This window comes from Gymnoscopelus braueri (assembly GCF_963280865.1).
Source record: "Gymnoscopelus braueri genome assembly, chromosome: 22".
Taxonomy (NCBI): domain Eukaryota; kingdom Metazoa; phylum Chordata; class Actinopteri; order Myctophiformes; family Myctophidae; genus Gymnoscopelus; species Gymnoscopelus braueri.
In genome coordinates this window covers 24,151,058-24,168,382 of record NC_137624.1, presented here as the reverse complement: position 1 = coordinate 24,168,382, position 17,325 = coordinate 24,151,058, and the positions used below count along the sequence as shown (strand labels likewise).

General features: G+C 41.8%; 1 protein-coding gene across 2 annotated transcripts in view; it reads right to left on the bottom strand.

Moving 5' to 3' along the window:
* Positions 1 to 377: 377 nt before the first annotated feature.
* The window catches only part of uhrf2 (ubiquitin like with PHD and ring finger domains 2), a 39,785-nt gene continuing 22,837 nt past the window's right edge, over positions 378 to 17,325 (bottom strand). Inside the window, exons 4-16 of one of the 2 annotated variants that reach the window (XM_080420004.1) lie at positions 13,063 to 13,281; positions 12,654 to 12,763; positions 10,494 to 10,680; positions 9,005 to 9,128; positions 7,878 to 7,985; positions 7,521 to 7,625; positions 6,241 to 6,347; positions 5,613 to 5,775; positions 5,127 to 5,264; positions 4,497 to 4,734; positions 4,140 to 4,291; positions 3,222 to 3,320; positions 378 to 2,659 (exon numbers count right to left, since the gene is read on the bottom strand). In XM_080420004.1, coding sequence (XP_080276130.1) covers positions 2,513 to 2,659; positions 3,222 to 3,320; positions 4,140 to 4,291; positions 4,497 to 4,734; positions 5,127 to 5,264; positions 5,613 to 5,775; positions 6,241 to 6,347; positions 7,521 to 7,625; positions 7,878 to 7,985; positions 9,005 to 9,128; positions 10,494 to 10,680; positions 12,654 to 12,763; positions 13,063 to 13,281 — 1,897 coding nt within the window. In that variant the 3' untranslated portion in view covers positions 378 to 2,512. The remainder of the gene's footprint in view (positions 2,660 to 3,221; positions 3,321 to 4,139; positions 4,292 to 4,496; positions 4,735 to 5,126; positions 5,265 to 5,612; positions 5,776 to 6,240; positions 6,348 to 7,520; positions 7,626 to 7,877; positions 7,986 to 9,004; positions 9,129 to 10,493; positions 10,681 to 12,653; positions 12,764 to 13,062; positions 13,282 to 17,325) is intronic. The other variant, XM_080420005.1, reaches the window with a different exon arrangement.

Here is a 17,325-nt window from a genome sequence, read left to right as displayed (position 1 = left end):
AAGATCAAATTGCGAAAATAGCAGATCTACAAGTATCAACAATTTTGGCACTTGACGCCATTGTACGACAAAGTATGAAATAGGGCTTAAGTGGTTAAACAGCTGATGGTAACTCACTAACGGCTCCTAGTAGCTTAGATGAGATACCCAGTAGTATATAGGACTAAATATGTGGATCTTACATTTGTGCTGGCTAGCCGTACTCTACCATAGATCTCACACTAACTGTTCTCTCCCTGAATCCATAGAGACACTTAAGGTCCTTGCACACTGGTGCGTCTTTTCGTTGCGTTTTATTTTTTTTCATTGTTTTTTCAATTTTTTTCATTGTTGTAAAAAAAACGCAACGAAAAGACGCACCAGTGTGCAAGGACCTTTACTGCTGAGACCTGATTGTCTCCATGTATCGTACTCTCATTTATCATAATAAACATAGTTTATTATTGATCAGACCGAGACTTCAGTGTATTCCTGGCTCCGAGTTTATTTAGCATAAATCAATAGTATGGCCTAACTTTGTGGCATGGAACTTTGACACAGACTACAAATATTACGATATTGGATTTGGATAGACAAAATATTTCACCCAAAACACAGAAGCTGAATTACCATTTATTTTAACTACCTAGATTGATTGTATTAAAATGACTCTTTTCATGTCCCACCAATGAGAGATTATGATGTATGTGAGAGGACTCATTTTAATGACTCTGGTGAAGACACCTGTGGTTGAAAAGTTTGTATTTTTTTGCACTTTCAATCAATTGCCAAATTGACATTGTGCTCCAGAACTAAAACGTTTTTTTGTTCAGATACCCTCAGTCCCATTTTGACAGGCACAGCTTTTGCAAGATTAGCTGAAGCGTGAATTGTGGCAGGATTGTTCTGACCTTCTTTTGAGTTAAGGATTGTGGCCAGACAGGTCTCTCTCTTTGTTGTTGCTTTAATTTACATTTAGCTCATTAGTGAGAAAATGTACCAACCTTCTAATTTGGGCAACCAAAATGGTGGCATGTTACACTGTGGTGTTTGTATGTCAGGGATATGGCCAGGACTTCAGATATACTGAGCTCATGAGTCAGTTACACACAAAAGCATGGTAATATATTATCTTTTATGAAAGTATAAAATGCTGTCATGTACTGCACTTCTGGTGAAATTAGGCCCATTTGGTGTTCAATTCTGTAGTGGCCTTCTGACTTTAATCCATCAACTCGGGGCTCCCAAACGAATCACAGCTGGATGAGCTGTACTGCAGAGCTTGCGTTTGTAGCAATGTAATGTAATCTTCCAGAGAAAATGACTAAGGTCTTCATCTCAGTGTCCTCAAACATAGCTACAGTCTTGGTGGAATGTAGCAAACATATTTCGGTCATTGTGAAATATAAAGTTAAGAATTTCAAATGCATGTAGTAAATTTAAAAATTTAAAATAGACTTTTTATTTATTCATTCATTACGTAATACGTTATTTATACTTTCAGCACACTTTTATGACTGCCATGTTACTTTTAGATTATGGCCAATAATTTTTTTTTGGAAGGCATGATAGCCATAATATGACTCATGAGAAGTTCTAAAATCCTGGCTACACTCCTACTGTATATGTGTAGCACTATGCCACATGACTCGCTGTTAGTGTTGTCATTTGTCATATTGCTAACTATATAAAGACATTTCTGTCAAGGAAATATAGTTATGCCATCGCCCAACCCATAGCAGATTCAAAAACATGTTTTGTTTCTTTTGGATGATCATACCAGCATATTTTGATCTAAAAATGCATACATGGTATGCAAAATGTTTAGATTGGCAGGAATGTAATTGGTTGTTTTATCATTCATTATACCTACAGGGGTAACTTATTCAGTGTGAAGCCTCCACATCAGTACATGAAAACAGTAGACAACATGGCAGTGGGGAGATTAACCATATTAACCCTGGCGTCTCTATTTTGGGCCATTACAGGCAAAAGTTCTCAAAAATAGCCTAAGCCCATGTGCTCAAGATGAAAATAGCCGATCTACAAGCTCACAATGTGTCACAGTGCGACGTGATGCAAGCTTGTAGATCGGCTATTTTCAGCACGCGACACCATCGTACGACTAAGTATAAATCAGGCTTAAGTTGTTTTAAATATAGAGATGGGACACAAAGAGCAGAGAGAGGAAAAAGAAAGGTGTTTGCGATGAGGTGAGGTACATAGCGTGTTGAGGGACAGGTTTTGGGGTAAGAAGTTCCTTGGAGATTGAAATTCAAGCTGGTGATGTCAATGGAGACAGTACGTTCAACAGGTGGGGTCAGTCCCTGCTGAGGGTGTTGGTGTGTGTGTGTGATGATTGTACGTGTAGATGACTGTATATGCAATGTTACATTTGTCTGTAGGTAAGTCTGAGCGTATGTAATGCGCCTTTATGTGAAGCTCTGGGGTATTTCACCGTGTTTAAGTGGGTGCACAAAATGGATGCACATTTGTGAGAATGTTACGCGTTGTAATTAATGCATTTGTGACCTCATCGGCCCTTGCTGTAGCCGGGGAAAAACTGGTCGAGTAGCATCTGAAGCGTCTTGTTGAGAGTCATGACGTAGTCCTTGCCCAGGTCATGACGACAGGCAGGGCAGGTAAACACCTCCGCACGGAAGGATCTCTGGAGACAGGTCTAGAGGGCAGCAAGAGGAATACAGAGAGAAGAGAAAAACTGGCATTCATTAGAATTTCATATGTTCGGATATACTGATAGTTGTGTTAATGTAGCGGGTATAACTATAGATATTTCAGTTCTTCACTTCATTAGAAACCAACATTAAAGGAGCAATAGACAACATGCCACCACTAGATGTCCCACTTTTACAACACCTTTGTATCATAAGGTTCACTATTTCCCTGTCGCCTCTATAAGGCAGCAAAGGCAGCAGTCATGTGGACTGCAACATTGTAAGGCGATGGTTGCCTAACAAGAATTTATTTTAGGGTAAAAAGTAAAGTATCCAATGAAAACAAATGATGGCTGCCTTTATGTTGTGGCTTACAGAGGTAAACAAACCAAATTTCTTGAGTTTTGACATCCCAGCAAAGTTGGCAAAGTTATTCCACAATAATAATTCATTTGTTTGAGAAAAGCAATAGTTATATTACACGCCTTTTTTTGAAGCTCTGTGGGTGTGTCATTTTATTTTTCAGAATGTTATCTATATACCCTTTAATAAACATTAAATACATACCTTACAAACACTGTGTGAACAGGTGGTAGTGATGGGCTGGAATGCCAGCTCCTGGCAGCACACGCACATAAAGCTCTGCTCCACCTTGCGCAGGAAGTTCTAAATATTCACAAAGGCATGGAATGAAGTCAATAACCACAGAAAACAGATGTTGCATACTGTGCTTCAATTTGCATAGGCCTGTAGGTGATGGTAAAACATTCTGTCAAACAAACAAAAATAGTCAAGTTGTCAGATTGTTTGGGGACAGATTAGACTACAACTAAAGCAGACATTGGAACTTAAAAATGTACTTTCAAGGAGGATTAATATTTTTCCACAATTCGATTATTAGCATTAATTCCAAGCTCAAACCTCGTAATATAATGTATCCCTAGTTTAAGCCCCACTAGCGTCAATCCATCCAAAACGTGTACTAAACAACAAAAACTACTGGCCAGACTGCCATAAAATATGCTGTGCACCTTCATGCTGTGGTCTTAATGGGACAAAATGCCAATTTGACAATAGGATTGGAGCAAAGCAAAAGAAAATGAAGATATATTTATGTCTTCGAAGAGGAATCGAGGGATGGAGTAACCTTGAGTTACCTCATTCACATGTGTTATAGACTTGAAGTGAATACGGATAAATACCTCATTTACAGTGGTGGAAAAAGTACTAAAATGTTTTATTTAAGTAAAAGTATCAATACTGCAACGTAGAAATACTCTGTTACAAGTAAAAGTTCTGAATTATCTTTACCCCTTTTTCTCCACAATTTGGTTATTATTTAGCCAATTTAGCAAATAAATTCCTCCCCACGCACAGAGTTGGAGTTCATAAGGATTCCTACCTAATTCACATGCATTTTACAGACTTGGGAGTGAATTAGAATACAGATCTCATTCAAGTATTGTAGTTAATTAGGATACATACCGGGCCCTCCTTCAAATGTCCCATGGCCTCATCCCAGAATTTCCTGTTGGCGCCGTCCTCTTGGATTAACTGTTGCTGCTGCTCTGACAGCTTGAAGGCCTCCTCTATCTTCACCCGTTTGGAGGAAGGCTCCTCTGCTGGTAATCCCTCTGCTAAGTACACACACACTGTAAGTGTACAACACCTAGAAAAAGAAGGACCCTAAATCCGGATTTATTCTGTTGTACAGCGTAGGGATACGATGTGTTGTGAACTTGTAGATCTGCAATATCCTGGGAGGGACACCATAGTACGATGGAGTATAAATTAGGCATACTGTAACTCCTGGACTTTAACTTTAGGAATGAATGCACCCACCAGTGTCCCTGGGTGTCTTCTGCCCTCCGTTACTCTGTGGCTTCTCCTCCTCTTCTTCAGCGGCCATTGGCTGCGCCTCTTCAGCTTCCTCTTCTTCATCTTCTTCCTCCTTGACCTTGAGGTTTATCCGAGGTCGGCTTCTCCCGGCGCGTCGCTTTCCACGCGTGGAGCCGCCACTCTTAACACTGGCCTCCTTCTTGGTCTTGATAGCCATGGCCTCTACGTAGCCAGGTGGATACTGCACAGAGACAGGGAACATGCCGATATGTAAAAGCCAACTGTTTTAAGGTTATTTATACTACTTTGTAGCTTTCCTTGTGGTCAGAAACGTCCAAGCGCCAACCTGAGAGCCGATCGCAGATTATCACGAATTGCGTGCATACTACATCACAGATCATATATGGAAAAACCATATAAACCAAATAAAATTTATGTAAAATGAGGAAAATGATTGTACTAGACAGGTTCTAGAAGGGAGGTACAGTGCCATATGATTGAGGGTAAAAGCAATAAATGTAATAATTTTGTACTTACTTTTTCACCTACATACATATTTTATCAATATGACCTTAAACCACTAAAACCATGTATACTTTGTTGGCGGGGTTCCCCCAGGGCCCAATATCTAACCTGTACAGCTAGTCCCAGTTTCTTAATCCTGTCCAATCCCTCAGGTGTCCACGGGGCAGGCTCCAGATCATCACGTCTTAACAGGTACCTCCACACCAGGAAACCACATTTCCCAATCTCTGGCCAATACTTCACCACCTAGTCCAAATACAAACAAATACTGTAAATCTGATAGGATCAAAAATCAATATCAGAACAGTAACTTATATATCGTTGCTGTCGGGCAGAAACCTTGTATTTCCATATTTAAACTTTTTGTGTTTCTTTTCAAAAAATAATTCATCATTCAAGAGTGTCGCACAAAAGTAGTGAAAATAGCAGATCTACAAGCTCACAACGCAACACATTGTGCATTTGTAGATGGGCTATTTTCACTATATTAAAATGTCTTTAAAACGGTAATAAAAAAGGAATGGTTTTGGACATGCATGTACAAGGTTTCCAAGGTGTTCAGAGACTGACTATTGAGTCTAGTGTAGCCTGTACCTTGTAAATACCGTCATAACGGTTCCCCTCCTCAGGGGCATATTTGCTGATGCGTCGGCCCTTGGAACTGCGTATAACTCTCACAGGCTTCCCAGCCCGCCAGTTCCTGGACTCTGCCCCGTCTTTGTCATTTAGAGGTGCGTCGCAGTTCGATGCCAGTGCCCTACAGGGATGACCAGAGGGCAAAAGCCATAGGATGTAGTATGTCTTAACTCAGTTTTGCACTCAACAGCTTCTCCGGGGCTTTTCCAAGATTTGCAGAAGGCTCAATTAGAACCCCAAACTATCTATAAATATATACAAATGTTAACCATTCCTGTGGGGTTCAGACTTTTAGTTAGAAACTGTAAATCATTTTCAAAAGATCTATAAACTACACAGTAGTTTATTCATTTGTAATTCTGACAGTGTACAAGTTAAATTAACACTAACAATTTTACTGTGTAAATAAATTATATTATTTTTCAACAATGCTGAGTCAAAGCTTGACCCCCAAACCCAAACAAATTAAGCAAGAAATTCCATCTGACCCCATCCAAGTCCACTGAGTCCAGTTCAATCCTGTTGGGCTGCATTAACATCTTGCTTTAGTACAATGGTGACTGACCCCCACAGTTAAGTGTAGTACCTATTCATGTGGGTCAGGGTCTGGTCAAACGAGTGCTCGCCAATCCGCTTGTTTCCCGAGAGGTCGCGCCCCCCACTTCCTGTGTAGGTAAACTCATCTCCCCTGTCCTACAGGGCATGCCCACACATTACGCAGGTCAGTAACTGTAGAACAAAACACTCAAAACAACAAGGAAATGTCCAGCTGAGAAAGATGTACATGCACTTTCCCTGCGATATCCATGCACCATCCTGTCAATTCAGAAATCTCTTAAAGCTGCAATCCGGAACTTATTTTAGTAAATAAAATGACAATTTAAACAAATTGTGTGGTAGTGAATGTTTAACTATATAAATAGCTCATCTGCAGTCGTTGGTCTCCCTACTCTTCCATTGAGAAATGTAGACCTTGGTGTTGGGTAGGACATGTATGTACTGGTTGACAACTAGTACTGCCTGAAGCTCATAGTGCAATATCACCCCTGACCAAGTGGGGATGCCTTATTGGAAGATCAGTAGAATTTTTGTCTCTCAGGTGGGAGACCCGGGTTCGAATCCCGAGTCGGACATGGACTCAGTCTCTAGTTGAGTTAAGTGTTTAGAGACTGACTTGTGACAAGTTGTGAGTCTAGTTTAGTCTGTACCTTGTAAATACCGTCATAGCGGTTCCCCTCCTCAGGGGTATATTCATGCTCCTGAGGAGGGGCATAATATGCAATGGATTGCAGTTTTAATGAGTTACTGTGATGATCTGATTTGAACCAATTAAAATTGAAATAGAAATGTAAGTATACATGGAAACTGCTGACTTGAACTCATTCAGTGCCATTGACGTCACCGACGTCACGTTTTTATAAGCCCAGAGTGCCAAAAATAAAATTATTATTATTTTTATTTTATTTTTTAAATGTTCAGAACCCAAGATAAGATGATTTGAAGATTTGCTGCTCCATTCACTTCTTGTTTAACTTCTTACTGAAAAAGGCTGTATCTCGGCTCCTAAGCACTTTTTTTTTTACAATGTATTTTTGGCCTTGGCACAGGGGTGATAAAGACAGAAATAAGTTTGGCACTGAATGAGTTAATACTCCCGTCGAACTACTTCCTCGAGGAACTTCAACATTGAAGAGAAGAAAAGAAAGGAGTGGGGAGTGGGCGCATTTATAAGGACAACAAAACAATTTAACCAGATGGAATTCACCCATTTCCAAGTACCACCACAAGTGCACTTGAATAACTACTGGGGTAAAGGAAGAATATTCATGTGGAAGGCATCGTGTAATAAAAACATCAACAACCCACCACTTCGTCCTCAAATCCCCCGGCAAGCACAAGAGAATAGGAGCCATCATTACTGCGCCCGTGGATACCGCCTACATGTGGCCTGTGCACCCCCGCCTCGCTGACCTGCAAAGATGCACATGGATGATATGAGAATGATTTGTGGAAGGATGACGAGGGGGAGAGAAGGGGAGAGAGCTTATATAATATAGAAGGAAGGTTAGAAAAATGATGTGCTGGTTAATATATTTGAAAAACGACAATCACAAAAATGTCACATAATTTCACTGATAACAATGTGATATGAAGAAGGAATGCAACCTAAATAGATGATGTGCAATGTTATCAGAAGCCACTCTTTAGACCATAAAAGCTAACCTGTACTCGGAATTTCCAGGTGGTTCCAACAGGAACGCCGGGTACGGGCCCATAGTGATTGGAAGGAACAATAGTGCATTCCTTAGTGCGACCCACGCAGGCCATGCCCTGCAAGTGCAGAGAGTAACAAACTACTGTAACATACAAAGCTTATAGGCACAGAAAGTCACATTTGAGTGGAATTATCATTTAAAGTGTAAGCTTCATGTCACATACATCACAACTTCAGTCCTCCTGACCTGACCTAATCTGCACTAAAAGACTAGTAGGCCTACACTTTGTTCAATTGCAATTCATGAAATTGCAATAATATGAACCTCAAATAATTGCTTTGACTCATAACACACTTTAATGTGCCCCAATATAATGGGCTAGACTATTTTGTAGACTATAGAGTAATAGGAAAGCAAGTAATTTTCCACTGAGGGTTGTAGGAAAATGGCATTGTCAATTTTGCATCATAGTACACCTGTATAGTCTAATGTCAGAAAAGGGGCATTACTTAAACTATGAAAGGATACAGGCCAGGCAAAAACAATGTCTAGGAACATCTAAATACACTGCTTGGGGTACCAAAGCTGTCAGCTTCGCAGCTAGAAAGGAATAGTTAAGTCTTAGAGAGAAGCCTAAATTGTTCTGATGAGAGAAGATATAGTGTGGGGGGGGGAAATGGGTTTATTAACAGCGTGGCTTCCAAGTCGATTTCAGACGTCATGTGGCCAGTCGATTATGTCAGTCATCTATGACGTCAGTGAATATGACATCAGTCGACTCCATATTTGGGCAAAGTTTGTTCTAAAAAGTGGAAAGAAAATCCATTGGGGAGTTACTTCCTTGGGCTTACTGGCAGTGTGCACAAGACATTTGGTTGGTCCAGTACACCCAATGACGCCATTCACGTGAAAAAACGCGTCTGGAGACGTCAACATTTTGTGGAGAAATACACCTAAGACATAGGATCTCATTCTGCTCATAGATATCAGAACAATAGAATTTAGAAGAACGCATCAAGTACAGAGGCAATTCATGTCCAGTTTACCACGGGGGGAGGGGGTATAGAGAGGGGTTCAATTCCTAGTCTCGTCTCTATCAAGTGGTACTTTTGGTTGTTCATGACTGCGACTCACCTTCCCCCAGTCCCTTTGACTCCCGGTCGTTGCAGAGGGCATTTTGGCTTTCTTCTTGCTAGCTTTGAGCTTCTCTCCTGCTTTTATCACTTCACTCGTGTCGTTCTTACAGGTGGGACAGTACCTGAAGGAACACAGGGAACTTAGTTTGTGCTGTCATTAGTTCTGACAAAGCCACAGATGAAAAGGCCAAACAAAGGGCTTTAAAGATCGAAAAACAAAAGGCTCCTGATAAATCATTGTCATCAGATTTGATGCAGGGGCGTGTGTGTGTGTGTTTGTGTATATGTATACAAATGCATTTCTGCACGTGTTCTTCTCTCGATAAAGTCACGTTCATGCATTTGTGTGAGCACACAGCACAATCCTCAATGTTAATTGAAAGTCACTTAGTTAAGCCTGACACCATTGTATTTTTGTATAACAAAAATACCTGATCTACAAGCTCACAAGGTTTCACAACAACATGTTGCGCTAGTAGGCATTTAGCAGAGGCTCTTATCCAGAGCTACAATAAGCAAGGTAATCACATACGGTACATAGGATGCAAAGAAACAGTGTAGTGCCTCAGGAAACTAGGATCACAGGAAAACCAAGAAGAACCTAGCCTGGGACCAGACGAATCTGCGAGTGCAAAAAAAAAAGTGCACTCTGCGATTTGGGTCTGGCACCGCTCCATAGAGAATGCATTTCCTGCTCCAGAAGACGTGGGTGACCAATCAGGGCTCAGTATTCGAATATGGGAGACTGTAATTGGTCGAGGGCCATTGTTTTGATCCCGCCCCTTGGGGGAAAAAAACGTCCTCATGGAAGCACCAGACTCATATCCACGCAGTGATATAGTCTGGCTACGTGAGGCTAAGAACAACCTAGCATCAAGTATCGTCTAAACAATATACTATAAAACGTAAAAAGTACATTGAAACTATAGGATACCAGGTAAACAATGAACCTAGCATCTGTTTAAATAATGCTATATAAACTACATGCTTAACACTGTAGTCAAGGAAAAACAACACGATGTGCATAAATTAACCACATAAACCCATAGTTGCTTAGTTGACCAGGGTCCCCTATAACTCTATACTAAGTCCACTCCTTTTTCCCCTCTGCATCAAATATCTTCAGCGACAATAGCACATCTAAGCTCACAATGTAATGCATAGCGACGCGTGAGTTTGTAGAATAGGGACACTAGGGTTCATGTGGGCAAGAATTATAGGCTTAGGCTATATGAGCGAGCTAAGGCAATTCGAGGCTATTTGAGCGCAATTTGATACTGTACGTATAAATTACGTATAAACGCTGCAATGTGTTGTGAGCTTGTAGATCTGCTATTTTCGCTGAACGTTCGCCTTGGAATAGGCTAGGGTTCATGTGGTTAAGAATTATAGGCCTAGGTTATTTTTGAGAATGACATTCCCAGAATAGGGAAGCCAGGGATAACGTGGTTCTCTGGGTCCATTGCATTGTGTGTGTGTTGTCTCACCAGTCCTCGTCATCGGGGATGGTAGCTAGCGGGGGGTTGAGACAGTAGATGTGGAAGGCCATGTTGCACTCGTCACACAACAGCTGCATGTGAGCGTCCTGCTTGCCACCACACACACAGCACGAGCAGAAGCGACACTCCGCATCTGGGTCTGCTTTGCAGTGCTTACACTCTATGCCACTCTTTCCTGGAGAGAGAACACATGCACGCACAACCAGCATTTTGTTTAAAAGTGAATATTTTGAAGTGCATTGTATTCAGAGTTCAAGTCATGGGCTATAGCCTGCAGGGAACGGCAAGACTTCCTATTATTTGCACATGCAGGCATTTACAAAGAAATTTAAATTACTGCATTATAGAGCAGACAAGGCATTATACACAAAAAATAGACAGGTTAAAAATGACACGCCCGGGCAATTATACTTAGTTGCACGCCGGAGTTGCATGTCGAAAATATTCCACCAACAGGCTCACAGCGCATAACGTTTTGAGCTTGTACATTTGCCATTTTTGGCCCACATGCAACAACATTAACTAAACCAAATTAAGCATAACGCCTGCGACTGGGTAAAGCAGTAATGTACTCATTGCCTGGACGGTATTCATCCTGAACAATCCTATGAGCTTACAATGCTTCTTTCTTAATGTCATTAAATGAGAAGTTTTTATGGGCTATTCGTGGCTTGTTTGTCACTGGTCTTCTGTAAAAAATACCACACATTTAAGTATGGATGACTATAAAACCGCTCTAGTCTTGATTTTAGAAAGCTTACTAATAACATGGCATGATCATTTTTGTCCTCAATAAATTAAGGTAGGGTAAGTGATATTTTTTTGTTAAAATAAGTGTTAAATAGCTCTATATTCTGATAGTACTCATGCTATATAGTCAGTGTTGCAATGCTGAATTGGAAGGTGGTTGCACTCCATTTTAAAAACGTGACGCGCACGTCGCTTAACACCTACACTACAGGTCACACAATGGACAATTAACTCATTCACTGCCAGAACTTTATTTTTTTTGCGTTTGCCCACTGCCAGAGATTTTTCATTGAAAAAAAAAAGTACTCAGGAGCCGAGATACAAAATGTTAAAGTTTTAAGTTAACAAGGAAGTGGATGGGAGTCTAGATCTTCAACAAATCATATCTCCTTGGTCTTTGGGTTAAAAAATTAATAAGAAAAATTAAAAAAGGGGCAGAGGGGGTTAAAGGACAAAAGTCGTTTTAGTCGTTCTAGGCAGGGAATGAGTTAATATGCATCTAGGCTCATTCCTATGTTAATTCCCTGGTGTGAGTCGGGAGCCTTTGTAAACTTTGTTGAGGTGTGAATTTAAAGTAGTTTTAAATCTATGCGTGTGCCTGCGCGTGCTCCTGGTCAAATAGGTTCCTGCACGGCGTGCAAGGCCGTCCAGTGAGCATTGCACCCCTGTATAGAGTGTTTGTTCAGTAACAGGAGTTTCCCCGTCTCTCCAGCTCTTTAATAAACAGAAAATGCATAGTCAGGTTGGGATACCAATTTTACCCAATCAGGAGAGAGGAGATACAGGATAAACAAGTCAAAGTGTAAGTGATGACAAAGAAATGAGCAAACAAAAAATTGGAACACTATAAAATTGAAGCTGATAAATGGGTACTGAAAATATGTGTATGTGTGCGTGTGTGTGCCACATAAACTTGACTTGCTCTGTTAAAGTTTAAGATACTTTCATATGACAACAGCAGAAATGTAATCAATACATGAAACGGTGTCTCTCAACACTGTGGACAGAGGATGGAACGGTGTGATGGATGCATCTTGCTTGTTAGTAAGATACTAAGATCCATAAAAAATATCACACACCTAACATCCCACAAGTATTGTCGACTTCGACCCGCAAGTGAGAAACTCACAGTGGGCAAGTTGATTCACAGCTGTTTACAAATTGGGGGGGGAACACTATTAGGAGTCACTCCTGATGAACAAAAATGGCAGACAAAAAATGTGAGAACCACTGCTCTATAGCAACGATTACTATCAGAATATAGTGCTTCTTTTAACCAAAAGATATCACTTACCCTACGGCTACCTTTAATGGTGACCTTAAAACGGAAATGTGTGACTATTGTGCCATGCATGGTGGCACATGTGCCAATATGTCTGTGCTCTGTGCGTGTCATACGTTTGAACGGTCCATCAGCAGCAGAAAGGGCACGAGCTCCTGGTTTCTCCAACTGGTAGACTTCGTCCAGAAAGTGAATTTTACAATCCCCTATAACATCCCCTGGACCCCTGCAGAAGGGAGCCAAAGAGAATGACAGAGGGTGTTGTGTGTGAACCAAGAAATGGGAGAAAGAAGGGAGAAGGAGATAAAACCAGTGATGAAGTCACATTTAGAGAAGATATAAGAAGATATAAGAAGTTAATATTAGGTGGAATGCACGTCAATTTATTTCATTAACACACACGAATCTGCAGTGTATTACCACCCTCTACACAATGGAGACAAACAACAATAAGGCATAGAGATCTTCTAATTTGAGTGACTTCAGGAAGTGACTAATGTTCCACACCACCCGCCGTCACCTCACCCTAGCAGGATTGAGACACGGAGCTCCTTGTTAGTCCGGGAAGTCTGTTTCAGAGACTGAACCTCGGCTTCAAACCAGAAACCCCTCTCCTCGGGTATCTCCATGTTGTAGTTCACCATCACCAACAGGCCCACCTTTAGCTGGTCCCATCGCAGAATGGTTCTGGCCCGTGGCCGCACATCCACCGGTCTCATCGGCACCACGCCATTCTCTGGATAGCTACAGGAACGATGGGGGCAGAGACAGAGCGCAGGGGGTTAAATCTAATCTTTATACAATTACCCGTCATCATCACAGGCATTCTCGTATCTGCTGGTTTTCTCATATACTTGCATCTACTGTTGTTCTTGGGAGGCTTGAGCAACAGTAAGGGATAATTGTTATAATCACATCCTAACCATGGTTCTAGATAGAAAGGGAGAAAGTGAGAGGCAATCTTCATCAGAAGTAACAGCAACAGGTTTAGTGTGGAGTTCCACTCCCTGCTGAAAAGGCACTCCCACCAACCTGTAGGAGTCCCTAGTGCAGACACAGAGAGCGCCCTCCCGCCCCTACTGGCTTCCCACCCGCAAACACGGCCGATTGTATTCGCTGCACCGCCCGGCCAAGCCGAGGCGCCGTGGAGTAATCGAGCCACAGAGCCCACGGTGGTGGTGGGCACTTTACCCCCTGCACTGCCCGGACGCTCTCTGTAATATCTAAATGTCTAATGTCTTAATGTGAACGCAGCAAGGCAAACTGGAAAGCCCCAATCTTCTTGATCGTCAATAATTCCCTCACAGAGAATATACAGGCCCTAAAAGTAACTCAAATATGAATTGACCACTTCCTTGCTAGCCAATATCTAGGCTTATGCCTACAGTGAGAACAATGCGTTAGATGGAAGTTTAATTAAAGAAAGCCTTGCAGGCAACTCAGAAACCCCCTTGCACAGTGGGAGGGGCCCGAGAGCAAAGCACGAAAGAGAACAGCAGTGCATGTGTTCGATTCCCCCCCTCCCCTTTTTTTTGGCAAGACTGAGCCTGGCTCAAGTGCTTCCTCTGAAATTCTGTACCGGTCCAGCACAACCCTGCCAGGGTCTGTTGTGACTGGGCTCAAAGTGTGATATTAACCAACTTATATATTTTGTTGTTGTATGGCAATTAGCGAAAATAGAAGATCTACAAGCTCACAATGTGATGCGATCCGTTGCGAGCTTTTGACTATTTTTTGAAAAATTTACGAATTCATGACATGCCCAAAAAAAGGAATGCCAGGTTGAAAGTGGTTAATTGCAATTGAAAATGTCTCTTACTTTACCCAATTATGCATTATCCTTTGTTAGTGAAAGCCTGTAATACAGTGTAGCTTAATTCAATGTGTCCGTTAACATCCCCCTGTCAACATCAGAGGAAAATGTGCCGTTAAATCGGGCTTATTTACATCAAAGAATAGCATCATTAATTAATGTGTAGTGTTCCTGTTAAATACATGAAAACAAAAGTGAGCGGGCCTGCTGATCTGGTTAGTAGGGCCATTGGGACAAGCAGTGTATTACATGAAAATGTAACTGGGGCATGGGGCAAAGATTTCCTCTTTTTTTTTTCTAGGCCCAAGGGATTACTGGGGCTCTGGATGGGGGTACAAGGAGTAACACACACACAAACACACCATAGGAGAGGAGCACCAATCTTGGAACACAATGGGACCCAGCACGAACAGAAGGGAAACATAGAGGTGACACACAAAGGAGTTGAGGGAACCTAGCCGAAGACCACACAAGCTCTCTCCCACACTGACTGTACTATTGTACACTGTACCAATTTGGCCTACTGGCAATTACAGTGGAGCTGAAATAATGCATGAACCCACTGCTACACTGATCAACATGTAAGCTAATGAATATACATCATTAAGTAAGATGAGAATGCAATAATGGTTATGGCAATTAATCTCAATTTAAAAAATCAAGAAAATCATGCATCTGAGAAGAAGAAAAAAGTAAAAACAACCACAGAACTTTCGTCACTGACAAGTTAAACTGAAGCTCTGGGCATTGCATTCTTGACCCATTAATAGACCTACCGGTATATCGTGGCTGTTAGTTAGTTGCAGATGTATAACCCATCAAATGCAGCCATCGGATACCAACTATATAATCCATTACGTAGGCTTTTTCGATTATATACCTTTTGAATCTCCTAAAGTTAGAATAGCAAAACATAAACAAGAATACTGCTGAATGCAAACTAAGTTAGCAAGCAATCAGACCACTAGCTGAGACTCATAGGGGCAGGAGGGCATGCTTTCAGTAAGAGGGGAGATACCAAAGTGACAAAAAAAAAGATATCATCGTACTTGCTATGCTTAAAATGTTCAACAATCATTAGTACTTTTTGAGTAACCGGTTTGGAAAGCTGCTGAGCCTGTACATCCGAATATACTCCCATTACTCTATGCTGCAGAGGAGCAATGTGTGTGCAGTCTGTCTTAACTCCTGCTTAAATGTGTGAATGAGTCCTTAATGGTAAATAACAAGGCTTTTAAAAGCATCCATTTAAATCAGCCTTAATCTTACAAAAAGGAGATTAGGAAGTGCAGCACAGCGAAATCTGGAGTGTTCGTTCAATACTATTTAACACTCCAGATTTTACAGTACAGTGAGCTCCTCACTGTGGGTGGTAGATTGTACTGTGAATACGAGAGCGATCGTTTGATTTATTGCAATTGCCACAATTGCCATATTCATTGATCAAGGAATAAAGCTATGGCACATACATACATTTGACAAAATGGTGCTATACTTGGCTGCAATGATGTGTTGAAAATGTAATTTTGTCATTTCTGGTGATCAAAGATTTCTATAAACAAGTAAGACGCGCGAACGCTGGAAGCGAACACAGCTCGAAAATATTGTGTATTTACGGACTTGTAATCCGTGTTATTTCACCGTGATGGGGAGAGAACATTGACATTGTGTGTGTGTGTGTGTGTGTGTGTGTGTGTGTGTGTGTGTGTGTGTGTGTGTGTGTGTGTGTGTGTGTGTGTGTGTGTGTGTGTGTGTGTGTGTGTGTGTGTGTGTGTGTGTGTGTGTGTGTGTGTGTTGCAGGCTGTTGTGCATTGTAATGAGCATTGTCTAAATTCCTGCACTCTGGCGCACTCTGGCGGCTGCTTACAGGCAGTGCACGCATGTGAGTCACATGGGTGAGCAAGCCAATGAGAGCATGAACACAGACACACAGACACACACACACAACCCGAGCACGGATACATAGTAAGCTCCACTTGGTCGGAGGCGCGGCTTCGCCACGCCTCCTTCCGCGTTCGCAATTAATTTCTATATTGAGTTTCTCTACTATGATTAGTTGCACTGTGTGAATCTAGATCAAAAACTAAGTCAAATCCCTGGTATGAGCAACTGTAAAATACATTTTCCAATAACTGCAAGGGCGCTCGGGTGGCGCAGTGGTAAAGAGCCTGCCCACCACCGCAAAAGTTGCGGGTTCAAATCCACCGTGGCGTTCCCGGCTTTGTCCAGCGTCTATATACGAACACAATTGACACGTGTTCGGGGAGCGAAGCCGGGGCGGGGAGGTAAGACGTGATATTTGACACTGCACGTATTACTACAGGCTGGGGGCGGAGCCTGTCAGCAGGGAGTGTTGAGCGGGAGGAGTAGGATGAAAACTCTACGTCCTCCCGGTGGGGGCTCCTCACCGGCAGGTGAGTCAGTAGGATACAACAGCAGTGACAACTGACAACACACAAATGTGTGTGGGGAGGAATCAATAGGCATTATGACTAAATTGGGGCGAAAAAGGGGTAAAAAGTGACTGCAAATCTTTCAGAATGTAGACAAGGGAATGCACGAATGCATGTTCAGGGGTGGTGATAAAACATTCTAAAAGAAATACATTTGCAAGATTCCAAAGTTCACGTTCGTTACAATGATGAATTATGCTGATAAATGCAACTGATGGAGTTACAATTTAGGCATTTGGCAATTTAGGCTCATTTATTTAGGTAGAGCCCATTTCAAAGTGCAAGATCAGAGTATGTGGCATGAACCCTGGGCAACGGGGTAAATGGTCACATAAAGAGTGCAGATAAATCAATTAAGTGCTCCAAAATAACTAGGATAAGAGGTAAACATCAAATCTAGCATCTGTCTAAACCAGGGGTTTTCAACAGATTTTGACCCAGGGACCACCATCCTGACTAAGAGCAACCTGGGGACCACCACTATTGTGCGTGGTGGGTCCATCATAGACCCACCCCACACAA